The sequence below is a fragment of the Tachysurus fulvidraco genome, chromosome 17 (genome assembly GCF_022655615.1).
Source record: "Tachysurus fulvidraco isolate hzauxx_2018 chromosome 17, HZAU_PFXX_2.0, whole genome shotgun sequence".
NCBI classification, from domain to species: Eukaryota; Metazoa; Chordata; class Actinopteri; order Siluriformes; family Bagridae; genus Tachysurus; species Tachysurus fulvidraco.
The window spans coordinates 23518404-23533403 of NC_062534.1; the positions used below are offsets into that span (position 1 = coordinate 23518404).

Consider the following 15000-nt stretch of genomic DNA (forward strand, 5'->3'; position numbering starts at 1 on the left):
GTAACTACGTAAACGTTGGCACTTGTTTTATTGGTTGGGGGGGTGGGTGGGGGGTTCGACTACTGTGCTCCTTCTTCAGTGTTTCTGTAGTTCAGTTTGTACAGTAAATGTTTTTTTTTTTTTTTTCCCTGCCTATTATGGGATGTTGTAGAGGTTTATACATTATTAAGCTTTTTTTTTTTTTTTTTTTTTTACTCGGAGCTAAGCATTTCAGAGTGGGGTTTATACTCTGCCAGTCTCGTTAGATCCTTTGGATGGCGACGTAAACACAGACTCCGAGCCGCTTCCAGCGTCACAGGATTAAAACACGGTCGTGACAAAAGCTTGAAGAGACACTCGCTGACTTTTAAAAAGGATCGCGAGGTTCGTCGATGTGCTTCACGCTCGGCAGGATTTAAATAAACGAGCAGGTCAGCGCCATGTAGCTAGAGAGGTTTTTGTGCCGTGGGGGTGTGTGTGTGTGTTCATGCAGAGCTGCTGCAGTAATGGCTGCCGGTTTATTTTCCTTCTCGCTCTCTCTCTCCGCACGGCAGGATTATTACAAATCAGGGATTATCCGCTGCCCTGATGGGATCTCAATTCCCGAACTGAGGGAGGCATGTGACTACCTCTGCATCTCCTTCGACTACAGCACCATCAAGTGCAGAGATCTGAGTGAGTATTCAACTAACATTTCTGCATTCAAAATATATACATCTTACTGACTGGGCTTGTGTGCGTGTGCGTGCGTGTGTGTGTGTGTGTGTGAGAGAGAGAGAGAATGAAAGAGTGTGTGTGAGAGAATGTGTGTGTGTGTGTGTGTGTGAGAGAGAGAGAGAGAGTGTGTGTGTGTGTGTGTGAGAGAGAGAGAATGAGTGTGTGTGTGTGAGAGAGAATGAGAGAGTGTGTGTGAGAGGGAATGAGAGTGTGTGTGAGAGAATGTGTGTGTGTGTGTGTGTGTGTGTGTGAGAGAGAAAGTGTGTGTGTGTGAGAGAGAGAGAATGAGTGTGTGTGTGAGAGAGAGAGAATGAGTGTGTGTGTGTGAGAGAGAGAGAATGAGTGTGTGTGTGTGAGAGAGAGAGAGAGTGAGTGTGTGTGTGTGAGAGAGAGAGAATGAGTGTGTGTGTGAGAGAGAGAATGAGTGTGTGTGTGAGAGAGAGAGTGAGTGTGTGTGTGAGAGAGAGTGAGTGTGTGTGAGAGAGAGAATGAGTGTGTGTGTGAGAGAGAATGAGCGTGTGTGTGTGTAAAAGAATGAGAGTGTGTGTGAGAATGAGAGTGTGTGCATGTGTGTGTGAGAGAATGTGTGTGTGTGTGTGAGAGAGAGAAATAGAATGAGTGTGTGCGCGTTTGTGTGTGTGTGTGCATGTGTGTGAGAGAGAATGTGTGTGTGTGAGAGAGAAAGAGAATGAGTGTGTGTGTGAGAGAGAGAGAGAGAGAGAGAGAGAGAGAGAGAATGAGTGTGTGTGTGTGAGAGAGAATGAGTGTGTGTGTGAGAGAGAATGAGTGTGTGTGTGTGTGTGTGTGTGTGTGAGAGAGAGAGAGAGAGAAAGAGAGTGTGTGTGTGTGTGTGTGAGTGAGAGCGAGTCACACACACAGATGAATCCTGGAGAGAACAGAAATGGGTCAGTAGTCACTGGAGCCCTTGTCTCACACACACACACACACACACACACACGTCGGCGGCTGCGGCGGCTGTCTGCTCGTCTGCGTGTTCTGGACAGCTTTCTTCATACGAATGCTAATCCGAATCACTACGTCATGGGAATTTGAACTGATGCACAGAGCTAAAGGAACCGTTCCTACACGAGGAGGCACGACGTCACCTTTTCTCTTCTGTCACTGAAACATCACATCATCCCCCCCCCCCCCAGGTCGTTTATTTAGCGATATAACGCTGTTATAATTAATTAAATAATAGCGTAGAATAATATACTCCTCCGAGGCCTAGTAAAAGGCCGATTCCTGAAATATTTTTAACGGCCTAACACCCGAGTCAGTCGGGTACTTAATTACGTCATCGTTGCCATAGTAACGGCTTCTTCACAGAGACGAGCTTTTGTTTTGTTTTTTTCCCCCCGTCTCTCTCAGGCGCGCTGATGCACGAGCTGTCTAACGACGGGGCGCGGCGGCAGTTCGAGTCGTACCTGGAGGAGATGGTGCTGCCGCTGATGGTGGCCAGCGCTCAGAGCGGAGAGAGGGAGTGTCACGTGGTGGTGCTCACCGACGACGACGTGGTGGACTGGGACGAAGAGTATCCGCCTCAGATGGGCGAGGAGTACTCTCAGAGTCAGTATCTTTATTTATTTATTTATTTATTTATACACACAGGCTCTCATTTTATTTATTCGTGTTTACGGAAGACTGTGGCTTTAACCGGGAAGACGAACAGCACACGCTTCGATCTCAAAATGTTTCCTAGAGCCTCATTCAGTTTAACCACTTTTAACTGATTCAAAACTGATTCGTAGCTGTAACTAGGCTCAGAAACGACGAGCTGACGAACAATTTACAGAAACGCATGCGATTTTATAAACAAGGAATCTGCCACAGAATTCCTGGTGATTCAGGTTTAGTAAACAGTGAAGATTTTATTACCCTGTAGGATTGGGGCAGCCCCAGCACTGCCACCGTTGGGCCCCTGAACAAGGCCCTTAACCCTCCTGCTGCACTCTGATCCCAGCCTCCAACGTTGGGATACAGGAATAAAGAATTTCAGTGTGCTGTAATGTAGACGTGACCAACAAATGCTTCTATTTTCTGTTCTATCTATAAGTTTATCAGCTCTGCTACAGAACTATGACCGGACTCCTGCCTCGGTGACTCATTTAGTGTCGTACACGAAAGATCTGCCTCGTCTTCACACTGACCCGCTTGTCTTTTTCCCGCAGTTATCTACAGCACAAAACTGTATCGGTTCTTCAAATACATCGAGAATCGGGACGTCGCCAAGTCGGTTTTAAAGGAGAGAGGTCTGAAGAAGATCCGATTAGGCATCGAAGGTAAGACGAGGTCGGGTTACGAGGTAGCAGAAAGCGATTTGTCCGCTATACGGCGTTAATTTACTTATCAGCATATTAGTGAAACCGGATCCTCAACTTTTTTTCTCATGGAAAGGAAGTCTGAAAATCATTCATTGTTTTACAGGGTGTGTGTGTGTGTTTATGTTCTCTCCACTCTCCTGTCCTCACAGGTTATCCTACCTACAAGGAGAAAGTGAAGAAGCGTCCCGGCGGCCGACCCGAGGTCATCTATAACTACGTTCAGAGGCCTTTCATCCGCATGTCCTGGGAGAAAGAGGAAGGAAAGAGCCGCCACGTGGACTTCCAGTGCGTGAAGAGCAAATCCATCAGCAACCTGGCTGCGGCGGCGGCGGACACGCCTCACGATCAGCTTGTGGCTCTGCACGCCGGGCCTCAGGTGGACGAACTGGACATCCTGCCAGACCACCAACATCACCCCGATCCGGACGCTCCGGCTCCGTGAATCGCAGAAACGCAAGCGTCGCCTGGATGCACCGTCTGAGTCCACGCAACACACGCGGCCAAACCCACGATGCCTTTCCGAGCCCTTCCCTGCCTTAAGAGACCTGTGTGCTGAGCGCTGCGCACTTCACAGCAGTATAAACCACCCACGCGGCGTTCAAACCGGAATGGACAAAAACAAAAGCGCGACGATGACGTAACGTAACGTAGCCTGCAAATACCCCGTTCTCCATAGGTGTATTAGAGCCCTGACACACCAAGCCTACAACACAACGTTAGACAAATCAGAAACTCAGTAGCGCGCCAATTAAAACTTCCGTCATGCTTCCCGGCCTCACTGGTTTTACCCGGAAACCTAATTATCTAATGCGATGTAACCTAATAACATAGACGAGGCAGTTAGTTCGCTAGTGCTTTCTTTTATCGATTAAATCCCGTAAACACGGAAAAAAAACAAAGCCAAACTCGGAACTTCTCAGGACCGTCTCCTAAACGACGAGTTTAGCAAGTGCTAAAAGCAACACGACCGCTTCCAGTAAACAGAGTAGCGCCGCTATCGCACTGCGTGTATCTATGGAGCCTGTACTGTGGCTCTGATGTACTATTTAACATGTAGGCTCGTACATCAAGCTGGCCCGAGCAAACCGTCTGCTCAGGGAGGTTTTTTTTTTTTTTTTTAACAACTCGTTTCTCCTTCGCTCACCGACCGCTCCGTCTTCCACCAGCCTCGGCTCACCGAATCGGCACAGAAACAGTCGGCTTGGTGCGTCACAGCTCGAGGACCCGAAAAACGATGCAAGCACACGAGCAAAACCTCGAATCGTTAATCATTAGACATCGAGCGCAGCACAATCTGTCTCCTAAAACCGTTTCAGCAGGTCTAATCTCTCTCACACACACACACACACACACACACACAGGCTTTTTGTGGTACGAGTGCGGTCCAAGCGGTCACACACCTTCCTTCTGTTGTCCATCTGGTGAAGGGAACTAAAGAGCGGTTCTTCACCAGAGCCGGATTAGATTAGAGCCGCGCTTGGCGTTCCGCCGTATCCGAGGTCGATCGAAGGGGTTAAAAGATGTATGATTTAAAAAAAAAAGATGCCCTGAGCCATTACTGATGAGCCTCACACAGCTTCTCAGTCAAATGTGAAACCGTACACGTGATGTCACAACCTTCAACTTCTACTCTTCTTACGTTCTTTTTTTTTGTGTGTGTTTTTTTTTTTTTAAAGCAGCAGGGCGACGCCACTCGGTTTCGAGTTTCAGAATCTACCTTGTTTTTTAGCTGGATGTGTATTTTAATAAAAAGTGTCCTATCGCTGTGGTTTATCGTTCCGTCTGTACTTTCTTCATACGAAGCAGGTTTTCTTTCCTGCTTCTTTCCGGTGGCATGAATTAATCATTTCTTTGTGGATTCTGCCACCGCATGGCAACATCGAACAAAAATATCTCTCCTCCGAGCCTGGGAGAAGGCACGAAGGCGACGCTCGCGCCAGGTGTTCGGTAGCAGAGTTACGTCGTAGATCTTCATCCACACTCAGATGAAGGGGGGAAAAGAAAACCATGTATTTTAAAAATCTCCACTGCTGTTACGATACACTTTTTTTTACCATATATACTTTTGCATAAAGATAGAATTACAGTATCAGTCTGTTTATAGAGGATTTAACACTTAATAGCGTTCTGTAGTGTAAAAACATAAAAGCACAAAGATGTACTGTACTGTATAGATGTCTCTGTTGGGATGAGGATGAAAACATTATGTACAATGACACAGGAAGAAGGTGTGTGTGTGTGTGAGTATGAGAAGGATCCACAGCAGCAGCGATACAAGTTCTCCACAACACATGAGCATTCCCCCCCCATGATTCCTGCGCCCGTCCCGTAGAGATCCGTTTCTCCTGCACGCGAGTCTCATAAGGGCCAGGGTAGGTCGCTGAAGTCCACCGGGCCTCCGAGGCCTGCGTCGGCCTCCAGCAGGCTCATGATGACGGCCATGGCTGCCTCGTCGTTACTGGGGCTGCTGGAGCCGGGTTCGTCCATGATGTCGATGCTCAGGTGGGAGTTATCGCCTACGGAGAAAGAGGAAAAAGATGTATAACAGAAAAAAAAAAAAAAACGGCACTAGTAGTCGAAGTATGTGGTAACTGACAAACCTACACAGGGAACGAGTAACAAACATGAAGGTGGGGCAGAGATACGGTTCTGACCACTAGGTTATAGAACAAAAAGTAATAATAGAAAAAAGTAAATAATAATAATAAGTACTTCTCGCCCCTCAAAGTCAATTAGACGACTACATTAAAAACAGCACCACTCAAAGCCTAACTTTACTGTACTGAAGATGTAGGAAAACAAAGCTCCGAAGAAGGAAGTCCCTACATTTCTAAACAGTTGCTATAGAAACATTCATTCTTTTTCTACCGCTTATCCGAACTACTCGGGTCACGGGGAGCCTGTGCCTATCTCAGGCGTCATCGGGCATCGAGGCAGGATACACCCTGGACGGAGTGCCAACCCATCACAGGGCACACACACACTCTCATTCACTCACACACACACACACACACTACGGACAATTTCCCAGAGATGCCAAGCAACCTACCATGCATGTCTTTGGACCGGGGGAGGAAACCGGAGTACCCGGAGGAAACCCCCGAGGCACGGGGAGAACATGCAAACACCACACACACAAGGCGGAGGTGGGAATCGAACCCCCGACCCTGGAAGTGTGAGGCGAACGTGCTAACCACTAAGCCACCGTATCCCCACTATAAAAACAATGTATTCTAAAACCGAGCGTATCGATACAGACCTGCTCTGCTGTCAGAGCTGCTGTTAGTGAAGGAAAAAAAACCTGACCAATCAGATTTCAGAATTCAACATCGCCACAGTATAAAACCATTACAGAGGTTACAGATGTGCTGAATACGTGACTCTCGGTTGTTTTACAGAGTAACAAATTTACAACTTTAGAGCTGAAGTCTTGAACTTTCTGAAAGCTCAGTTGATGCGTTTCATGGTTTTGACTTGTATCGAATCAAAAAGTGACATTTAAAGAGACACTGACTCATTATGGAGTTGTTGGAGTACGGGTAGCCGATGGAGTCCGGGCCGGGTCCGAGTCCGCTGGACGCCAGGTCCGGGGTTCCGCCGTTTTGTATCTATTATAAAAAAAAAAAGAAAAGACGAAAAAGTGAGTCGTGATCTTATAAAGTACATCAACGAGCACGACACATTTAAACACTACTGATACTAACTAACAGCAGCGATTTGATTTCGTTTCTTTATGAACGCTGCGGTGTAAATAAGAGGAAGTAAAACTAAATTAGTTCCATATATTTCTGTATTTCAAAATGAGCAACTGCAAATAGAGAGAGAGAGAGAGAGAGAGAGAGAAAGTCTTCACTTGTTAAGTAAAGCGACAGAGAAAAGCAAAGAAACTGATTTCCTCCTCTCACTTTCTTGCCCCCCGGCGAACAGGTGTCAGGCGGAGGGGTGCTGGTGATGTTGAGCGGGCTGGAACCACAGCTGGATGGAGACGAGCCTCGAATCCTGTAGAGGAGAAAAGGAGATGAATCGGTGAGAGCGAGTGAGAGGAGGAGGAGAGGAGGAGGAGAGGTCAGGAAACCTTTGTTGGATGAAAGTCTACGCTCACCTCTGGATCTCCATCACCTCTTCTGCGATCATGCGTCCGATTTTGCCCACGCCGGCTCGCGTGCCTCCCGGGATGCCCGGGAACGTCTGGAGAACTCGCTTCCCTCCACCTGAGCATACAGGGAAAATATCACGGTCATCGGTGCAGTTTAAAGGTCAATCGGTGGTACAGGAACTAAAGAAAAGTAAGGGATTTAAAGGGAGTCGGGGAATCGGACCGTCTCCGGATGTCAGCACGCTGTCCATGCTCTGAGGCGAGGAAGCCGACTGAGGATAACTGGCGTCCGGTCCTTCCGGCAGCACGCTCCCTCTGTCGGAGAGCAGAAGGTGTGTTTACGAGATATGATACACCACGTTTACAGATTATTACATCCCCTCAGTTGTACGTATTCTCTCACTCAACACACCTCCAGTGTGATCTATAGGGTAGGTGGTGCTGATAAAATACCGATTTGAGTGTAAGGAAAAGAGAAAAGCTGGACGGAGGATCTTACGAGACCACGGTGTTGGTGGAGACGATGTACTCCACCTCTTTGGTCCAAGGGTTCATGAAACTGAACCAGCGGCTGCGCAGAGTGATGAAGGACCCGTCTTTGATCTTAAACTTGTAACAGTTTGTGGTGATCTTTTCTCTCATCTGCAGAACTGAGAACAAAACAGAGTCCGTCACTTTAAATCCTCCACAGCCCTCGAACCGGTAACGTCGGAGGAATTCAATTACCTTGTCTGTGGCACTCGGCGAGATGTCCGATGTCGTCCTGATGGAAATACTCGTAGAAGGAGGTTCCCAGAAGCTCCTGAGGTAAATACGCTAGAATGGCCGTCGCTCTAGAAGGAAACGGACGCAAACGTGCCTCTTAATTCCTGAAAATCGATACAGCTTAAAGGAGAAATATGGAAAGTCCAAAGTAAACATCCTGCATGACCGTTTTTAAAATGATCTAAAATAACATCCAAAATGTATTTTCTGCCCTCGTCTCATTCCTACCCCGAAGACAGCGACGCGGCGGCGCTTTAAATCCCTTACATATCGTAGAGCTCTAAATAGATGAGACGATTCTCGACCGCGCTGCGTCCTGGGATGCCGAGTCAAGCGGTCGCACGGAGATCTCGGCTCCTACTCGTTACTAAGACGTCGTTGGAAACCGGTGAGCGAGAAAATGAGTTCTTTTGCTTTTGGGGTTTATGAGTTACGAGTGAGATGAGATCAGGTCTTTATAGAATAGAATAGAGGCATAGAAGCCTTTATTATCGCCACATATACATTACAGCACAGTGGAATTCTTTTCTTCACATACCCCAACTGAGAAGGTTGGGGTCAGAGTGCAGGGGCAGCTATGATACAGCGCCCCTGGAGCAGGGAGGGTTGAGGGCCTTGCTCAAGGGCCCAGCTGTGGCACCTTGGCTGTGCTGGGCCATGAACCCCAATCCTCTGATCAACAACCCAGAGCCTTAACCAGTTGAGCCACCACTGCCCCTTTATCATCTACTGGTCGTGAACAGCGATGGCGAAAGGGACGAGGTCTGTCTCTCACCTCTGGTCGACGAAGACGAACTTGCCGTCGATGGCGTGGCGGGAGACGTATTCTGTGGGTTTGACGCGGATGTCCCCGTTCACCGGCTGGAGGACGATGTGGGGGTGCAGACGACCGATGGCCACGAGGCAGCTCAGGTTACAGCCCTCGTTATCAGGCTCGTTGTCCTCGTCCAGGCCCATCTTGGTAGGAGGCCAGCTCTTCAGGTAACCCGTGCTGTGGATGGTGCAGAAGCTCTTCCGGTCTGCTGTTAAGAAGAATCGCGTCTTTAATCACGTTTACATCTGACGTAATGCTGTGAGAATAATTAAATATGACTAGAGGTTGTTGTTTTTTTGGAAAGATATTAATCAGATATTAGAATGTAAAAGAGTATCTGATAAATAACCAGATACCTGATTGTACAAATGTATTTACCCAGTTTTACCCACTCTAGTTATTTCCCCACAAATATTTTCCATACGCAAAAGACCTCAGCTGAATTCCCAGAATGCACCTGGAGCTATTCAGAGAGTCAAAGCTGAATCCAGGAGTTGAAGTTGAACCTGATCCAGTTTTATCCTGAAAAGCCTTAGGATACTTAGGATAAGCCCTGACACACCTCTGACACCTGAAACACATCAAGACTTCACCCCCCACCCCCCGCCTCGGACAGAACAGATACCTTTCTTCTTGGAGCAGGTGGAAGGGAAGTCCTTGTCCTCTGTTTTCACAGACGGACGGTTGCATTTCATCCTGCAGAAGAAGGAGCGTCGAGCTCCCGAGCAGAGCCTGGAGGGACCGGGGGTAATGTCTGCCTTTACAGGCAAACCAGCTGAGATGGAGGGAGATGGGGATGAAGGAGAGGGAGAGAGAAGTGAAGGGAGATGAAAAGGGAGACAGAGAGGGAAAGAGAAGAGGGAGATGAAGAGGGAGGGAGATGGGGAGAGGGGGATGAAGGAGAGAGGGAGATGAAGAGGGAGGGAGAGAGAAGAGGGAGATGAAGCGGGAGGGAGAGAGAAGAGGGAGAGTGAAGTGAAGAGGGAAATCAAGAGGGAGGGGGAGAATGAGAGGGTGAGAGAGAAGGGGAGGGAGATGAAGAGTGAGAGAGAAGAGAAGAAGGAGATGAAGAGAGGGGGAGAGAAGGGAAGAGGGGGAGAGGAGGGGGGGGAAGGAGAGGGGGAAGAGAGAAGGGGGAAGGGGAGGGAGATGAAGAGGGAGAGAGAGGAGGGGGATAGAGAAGGGGAGGGAGGGAGATGATGAGGGCGATGAAGAGGGAGAGAGAAGGAAAGAGAGGGAGGAAGAGGGGAGGAAGAGGAGGAGCGAGGGAGAGGAGGAGTGAGAGAAATAGAGAGAGAGAGAGAGAGAGAGAGAGAGAGAGAGAGATCAGAGCCGATAGAACTTTTAATGTCCCCCCCGCCAGCATTCTGACGTCACCGCGTGTGAACCGCGCTGATGAAGGTTTTAAATCCTACTTTTGGCATCGATGAGTCGTTCTCTTGGCGCGGCGTCAGATGATGACAGCTGCTCCTTCACTTTAGCAATGTCTTTTGGATGCAGGTAGTCAAACAGGCTCTGACCAATCAGATCGTTCTGCACAAGAGCACACAGTGAAACATGGATTATGCAGATTTATTCAATTATATACACACACAGTATATATATATATATATATAAATAAATAACTAAATTAAGTACCTGGCTGTAGTTGAGAATTTTATACACAGACTCTGAGACAAACAGGATTTTGCCGCGATCACATCCGACAACAAACAGGAATCCATCGGCAGCCTGCAGAGGAGAAAACCCTTTAAAACCTGCATGTTGCAATAAATAAATAAGTAAATAAATAAATATTGCGGATAGCGTAAACCGACCCTCAATATCAAGTGCTTGAGTTCGTCGTCGGATAAAAACGCCGGCTTGTAGTTGGCCTCCGTGTACGGGTTTGCAGCCCCTGAAAAAGATCCTCGGAGGTTAACGTGCATCGAGACGTCTGGCGCTTTCACGTGGACAGAGAGCGGTAGTTATTACCTCGTAAGGTCTTCATGTGTTGCACGGCCATGCGCAGGACAGTGAGTTTGTCCAGCTTGCGAGACATGGCGTTGCACGTAGGCACCAACGACGCCAGTTCGTCTATAAAACTGTTCATCTTGTCTCTGCGCCTCTTTTCGATCTGACTGTGCGCTTCCCTGGAAGAGAGCAAAACGGAATAAAAGAAAAACATTTCCACGGTAACCTCGGTAGAAACCTTAAGCACGTGCGTGCGTCTTCGATTCTGTCGTCCGTGTTCGATCAACGTCCCGACGGCGTTCTTACCTGGCGTTCTTTATCCGACCCTGCTGGTCATCTCTGAAATCAGAGCAAGGGGTTCATGCGAGTTAATTTTAATTAACGGGAAATAAACCGACGTCAAGCGGAGAAGGGTTTAGATCTCACCTTCCTAGTTGTTTGTCCTTATCCGTGTCCATACTGTCACTGGGAATTTAACGACACAGAACAATTAACTTGATGTTAACAAGAGAGTCTTAAAGCTATTTATTTATTTATTTATTTTAATGTTGAACAAGACACGGGTTTTATACGTACTCGAAAGAAAATCCGTCTATTCTGGAAGAAAGGAAGACAAAAAAAGTATTGATATTCACATTAACATGTAGCGTGTTGTGCTGTGTGTGTGTGTGTGTGTGTGTGTGTGTGTGTGTACTCACTGGTACTCTGTGGCACTGCCCTTCCTCTTGCGTGTGTAATCCATGCCTGGTGTTCCTACAGAACTACTGATCAGCTCTGTGGATCCAGGAGACATGAAGTCGTTGATGGTGGAGGAGATGTCCATTCTTTGGTCCGCCATTAGATAATCTGTGTGTGAGTGTGTGTGTGTGTGTGTGAATAAACACAGCTGTGAACAGCGATTAAGGGGGCCAAGCACTTTGTGGCCCCGCCCCATGATGTACGAGGAAGACTATCGGCACTTGTTACCATGGAGATAAATGAACGATTTAACGAGCACGAAGCATCTGGGCCTTTTTCACACCTGGTCACTTCAATCCGATCTTTCCCAAAAATGTAAATATATTTGACCTCGTTTCCGTGGTAATTGAAACGGAGCACGCTTTGGTGTACGCGGTTTTCAGAACGCGATCAAAAAGAGGACAACGGTTATGTTACAAAAAAACAGCGTTTACTGTTTGCTGCGTTTTCGCTGGCGGCAGCAGCGCGTTTTAGGACCCGACGAGACGCCTGGATGAAAGATCACCTGCGAGTGACGTAGTTCCGTTTGGGAGGAGTTTAGCGCTGACGTATGTGGCTTGAACAACCACGTTCATTTACACCTGTCCAGTTTCATCTGTAACGCATCCCAGACCTCCTCCTGAAGGGGTTCGAACCATCGGATTTATATCCGTCTCCAAAACGTTTCAGAGGGCATTTAGACCTGGTCTTTTTACCGTCGGGTAGCTATCTGATCACAGAAAACGCAGGAAGTGACCAGGTGTAAAAAGCCCCTCTGATACTATATTAATGTACACACACACACACACACACACACACACACACACACACACACACACACACACACACACACACACACACACACACACACACACACACACACACACACACACTATAAGGGAATTAAGTCACCATCATGGCAGTAAAATGAGCTGAACGCACTCACCTCATGAACCCTGGCGCTGGTTTTCCAACACGGCCGGCAGCAACGTCCTGGAACCTGAAAGAATAATGTTAAAGTTTTAACACACAAACGAGGCCAAATTTCCACCCACAGATCAGATTTATCCGTTTATCCTTCACCATTTATCCATCTATTCACCCACCCATCTAGTTACCTATCCACCTCTCTGTTACCCCGAGTATCCGTCCACCCGTTTTCTACTAATCCACCCAATCCGCCCAACTGTTTGCACATCTTCGTACCCCCCCATAATCCCTTTGGGGGAAACCGTATATATATCGATGATGTACGTTTTCCATCCTGCATTTCTCCCCTCTATCTACCCAACCATCATCATCATCATCATCCACCCGAACGTCTTTAGCAGAAAAATCCATATCCTGCCTATTGATTTTAGATTATCCAGATTATCTGAGAGGGGATCGGATTCCTCGGCTCACTTCGCCGCTCGGATCCGTTTTAAATCCGATCGTTTGAAAGCGTTTGGAAATACTCTGTGTCGGTAGATCTTCATGTCCTTGTCCTTCATGTCAGGTTTCTTATTTTAGGCCGATTTCTATACAGAACCTTAAAAAAACCCTGCACACTAGGGCTGGGCGAGAAAACGATAATGATATGCATCGCGATAGACACGTGATCGATATCGATAAAAAAAAATGTGTTCGATAAAACGTTCGATTTTTTTTTTTTATTCTTCGTCGGAAGAAGACAGAGATTGCGAAGCAAGTTTGGTTGCATTAACAAAGGCGCTCGTTCTCTGGTAACCTAGCAACTTAGGGAGTGACACGCTAACAGCCAATCGTGTAACAGTATCAAGTTTGGTTGCGCCATATCGTTGTCTCGTGCTGATGCTGGATTCCTCCTCAGTAACCGACGACAGATAAGCAGGAAATGAGCCGCAGCGAGCGAGGAAATTGTATCGACCGAAATGAAACACTGATATCGTGCTACAGTTTTCGCCCAGCCCTACTGCACACACACACACACATCACACACATCACACAGAAAGCCGACAGAGTCCTGACTCATTTTTATCAGACTCGCAGCCAGGACATCATTTGTCTCATTTTACTGATTGTAAACGTCCCATAAGTCGGTTTCCTTTCGAACAGCGTGGAATCTCAGCGCTCTGAGATCAATAACAAATGTAATTGTTTTTAAATTCGATAACAGCGAAGAGTTTAACGCCGAAAAGGTCGAACCCGCCGCTTCCATCAGTACTCTCGCATACGGATTACACGCCGTTGTGTTACCGTGTATTTAGATTGGCGGAGTCACGTTCGTGTCTTTAAACCACAGACACAAACAAACACACATTCCTTCCACTCTATATTTCGCTCTGGGTCTCGAATTCAACGTCGATCGCATCCAGACGCGGCAGCCGGTCAGCGAGGAGGCGGGAAAATAAAAATCGATTATAGATTAATTTTATTGTCTGTTTTAATGACAAGCTGTAAAAAAGTTACAGATTTCACGTTTCCCTCCTTTTCAGTGTTGATAATAAAAAAAAAACACCGTCTGTATTTTTAAGGTTTATTTTAAAACTCTTAATACGAAGCGGTCTCGTGTGCTACGTGACAGGACAGAGGAGTTCAGGCTTTCTTGGCAACATAATCTGTGTTTTGTTTGTTTGTTTGTTTTTGTTTGTTAATTTTTTTTTATTTACAGGAGCGAAAAAAGAAAAGAAGAATAACTTAAAGAAGATGGATAGCGGAATATAGCATAATGACGCTTAAAGACGTTTCTTAGATATACGGTAAGCGTCACGATTTACACCACAGATAAAAAAGTTCGGGGGGGGGGGGGGTTATTTTATTTAATTATTCTTTTTTTTATTTAATAATCTTTTCATTCTATTCTGTTTGCAATTACTTAAAAAATATAAAAGAAAGAATTACAGAAAAAGTCATTCAAAAAAATGTAAGATTTGTTTTAATTAACACACCCTCCTTTCAGTTCTGTACAGTTTGCCTTTATAAAAAATAAAAGTCACTGAAAGCCTGATGCAAAGCGCCTCGACTCTACACTGGGAAAGTCCTGTCTCTCTCTCTCTGTCTCTCTCCTGTCTCTCTCTCTCTCTCTCTATAACAGCGAACAGGGGAATAAATATGGAATAAGATATTTAACAAACTACTATGGGTGCAAATACTTTTGGCAACGGGTGTTGTTGCTCTCTCTACAGACTCGGCCTTAGGAACATTGTGTCCCTCAAACCAGTAATACATCCTGCACATGTGCTCTCTCTTTCTCTCTGTCTGTCTGTCTCTCTCTCTCTCTCTCTCTCGCGCTCTCTCTCACACACGTGCTCTCTCTCTCACACACGTGCTCTCTCTCTCTCACACACGTGCTCTCTCTCTCTCTCACACGCGCTCTCTCTCTCTCTCTCTCACACGCGCTCTCTCTCTCTCTCTCACACGCGCTCTCTCTCTCTCTCACACGCGCTCTCTCTCTCTCACACGCGCTCTCTCTCTCTCACACGCGCTCTCTCTCTCTCTCTACAACCGCGCTGCTTCTCTCTCTCACACGCGGCTCTCTTCTCTTCTCCTCTCTCTCTCTCTCTCACACGCGCTCTTACCTCTTCGTCTACATCTATCTCACTGACGCGCTCTCTCTCTCCACACGCGGCTCCTCTCCTTCACACGCGCTCTCTCTCTCACACGCGCTCTCGCTC

General features: G+C 47.0%; 2 protein-coding genes across 5 annotated transcripts in view; one reads left to right on the plus strand and one right to left on the minus strand.

Moving 5' to 3' along the window:
- Nucleotides 1–4788, plus strand: part of btbd10a (BTB (POZ) domain containing 10a) — an 18607-nt gene extending 13819 nt beyond the window's left edge. For all 3 annotated transcript variants that reach the window (XM_047802241.1, XM_047802242.1, XM_027135203.2), the window contains 4 exons: nucleotides 534–654; nucleotides 2068–2265; nucleotides 2868–2978; nucleotides 3170–4788. In XM_047802241.1, coding sequence (XP_047658197.1) covers nucleotides 534–654; nucleotides 2068–2265; nucleotides 2868–2978; nucleotides 3170–3462 — 723 coding nt within the window. In that variant the 3' untranslated portion in view covers nucleotides 3463–4788. The remainder of the gene's footprint in view (nucleotides 1–533; nucleotides 655–2067; nucleotides 2266–2867; nucleotides 2979–3169) is intronic.
- Nucleotides 4789–5006: 218 nt separating this feature from the next.
- The window catches only part of arntl1a (aryl hydrocarbon receptor nuclear translocator-like 1a), a 13272-nt gene continuing 3278 nt past the window's right edge, over nucleotides 5007–15000 (minus strand). Inside the window, exons 2-19 of one of the 2 annotated variants that reach the window (XM_047802232.1) lie at nucleotides 12312–12365; nucleotides 11347–11494; nucleotides 11225–11245; nucleotides 11075–11113; nucleotides 10955–10987; nucleotides 10670–10827; nucleotides 10513–10592; nucleotides 10334–10426; nucleotides 10111–10228; nucleotides 9321–9470; nucleotides 8657–8900; nucleotides 7843–7949; nucleotides 7616–7766; nucleotides 7340–7431; nucleotides 7123–7231; nucleotides 6926–7019; nucleotides 6535–6628; nucleotides 5007–5536 (exon numbers count right to left, since the gene is read on the minus strand). In XM_047802232.1, coding sequence (XP_047658188.1) covers nucleotides 5379–5536; nucleotides 6535–6628; nucleotides 6926–7019; nucleotides 7123–7231; nucleotides 7340–7431; nucleotides 7616–7766; nucleotides 7843–7949; nucleotides 8657–8900; nucleotides 9321–9470; nucleotides 10111–10228; nucleotides 10334–10426; nucleotides 10513–10592; nucleotides 10670–10827; nucleotides 10955–10987; nucleotides 11075–11113; nucleotides 11225–11245; nucleotides 11347–11486 — 1881 coding nt within the window. In that variant the 5' untranslated portion in view covers nucleotides 11487–11494; nucleotides 12312–12365 and the 3' untranslated portion in view covers nucleotides 5007–5378. Of the gene's footprint in view, nucleotides 5537–6534; nucleotides 6629–6925; nucleotides 7020–7122; nucleotides 7232–7339; nucleotides 7432–7615; nucleotides 7767–7842; nucleotides 7950–8656; nucleotides 8904–9320; nucleotides 9471–10110; nucleotides 10229–10333; nucleotides 10427–10512; nucleotides 10593–10669; nucleotides 10828–10954; nucleotides 10988–11074; nucleotides 11114–11224; nucleotides 11246–11346; nucleotides 11495–12311; nucleotides 12366–15000 lie in introns of both variants that reach the window. The other variant, XM_027135191.2, reaches the window with a different exon arrangement.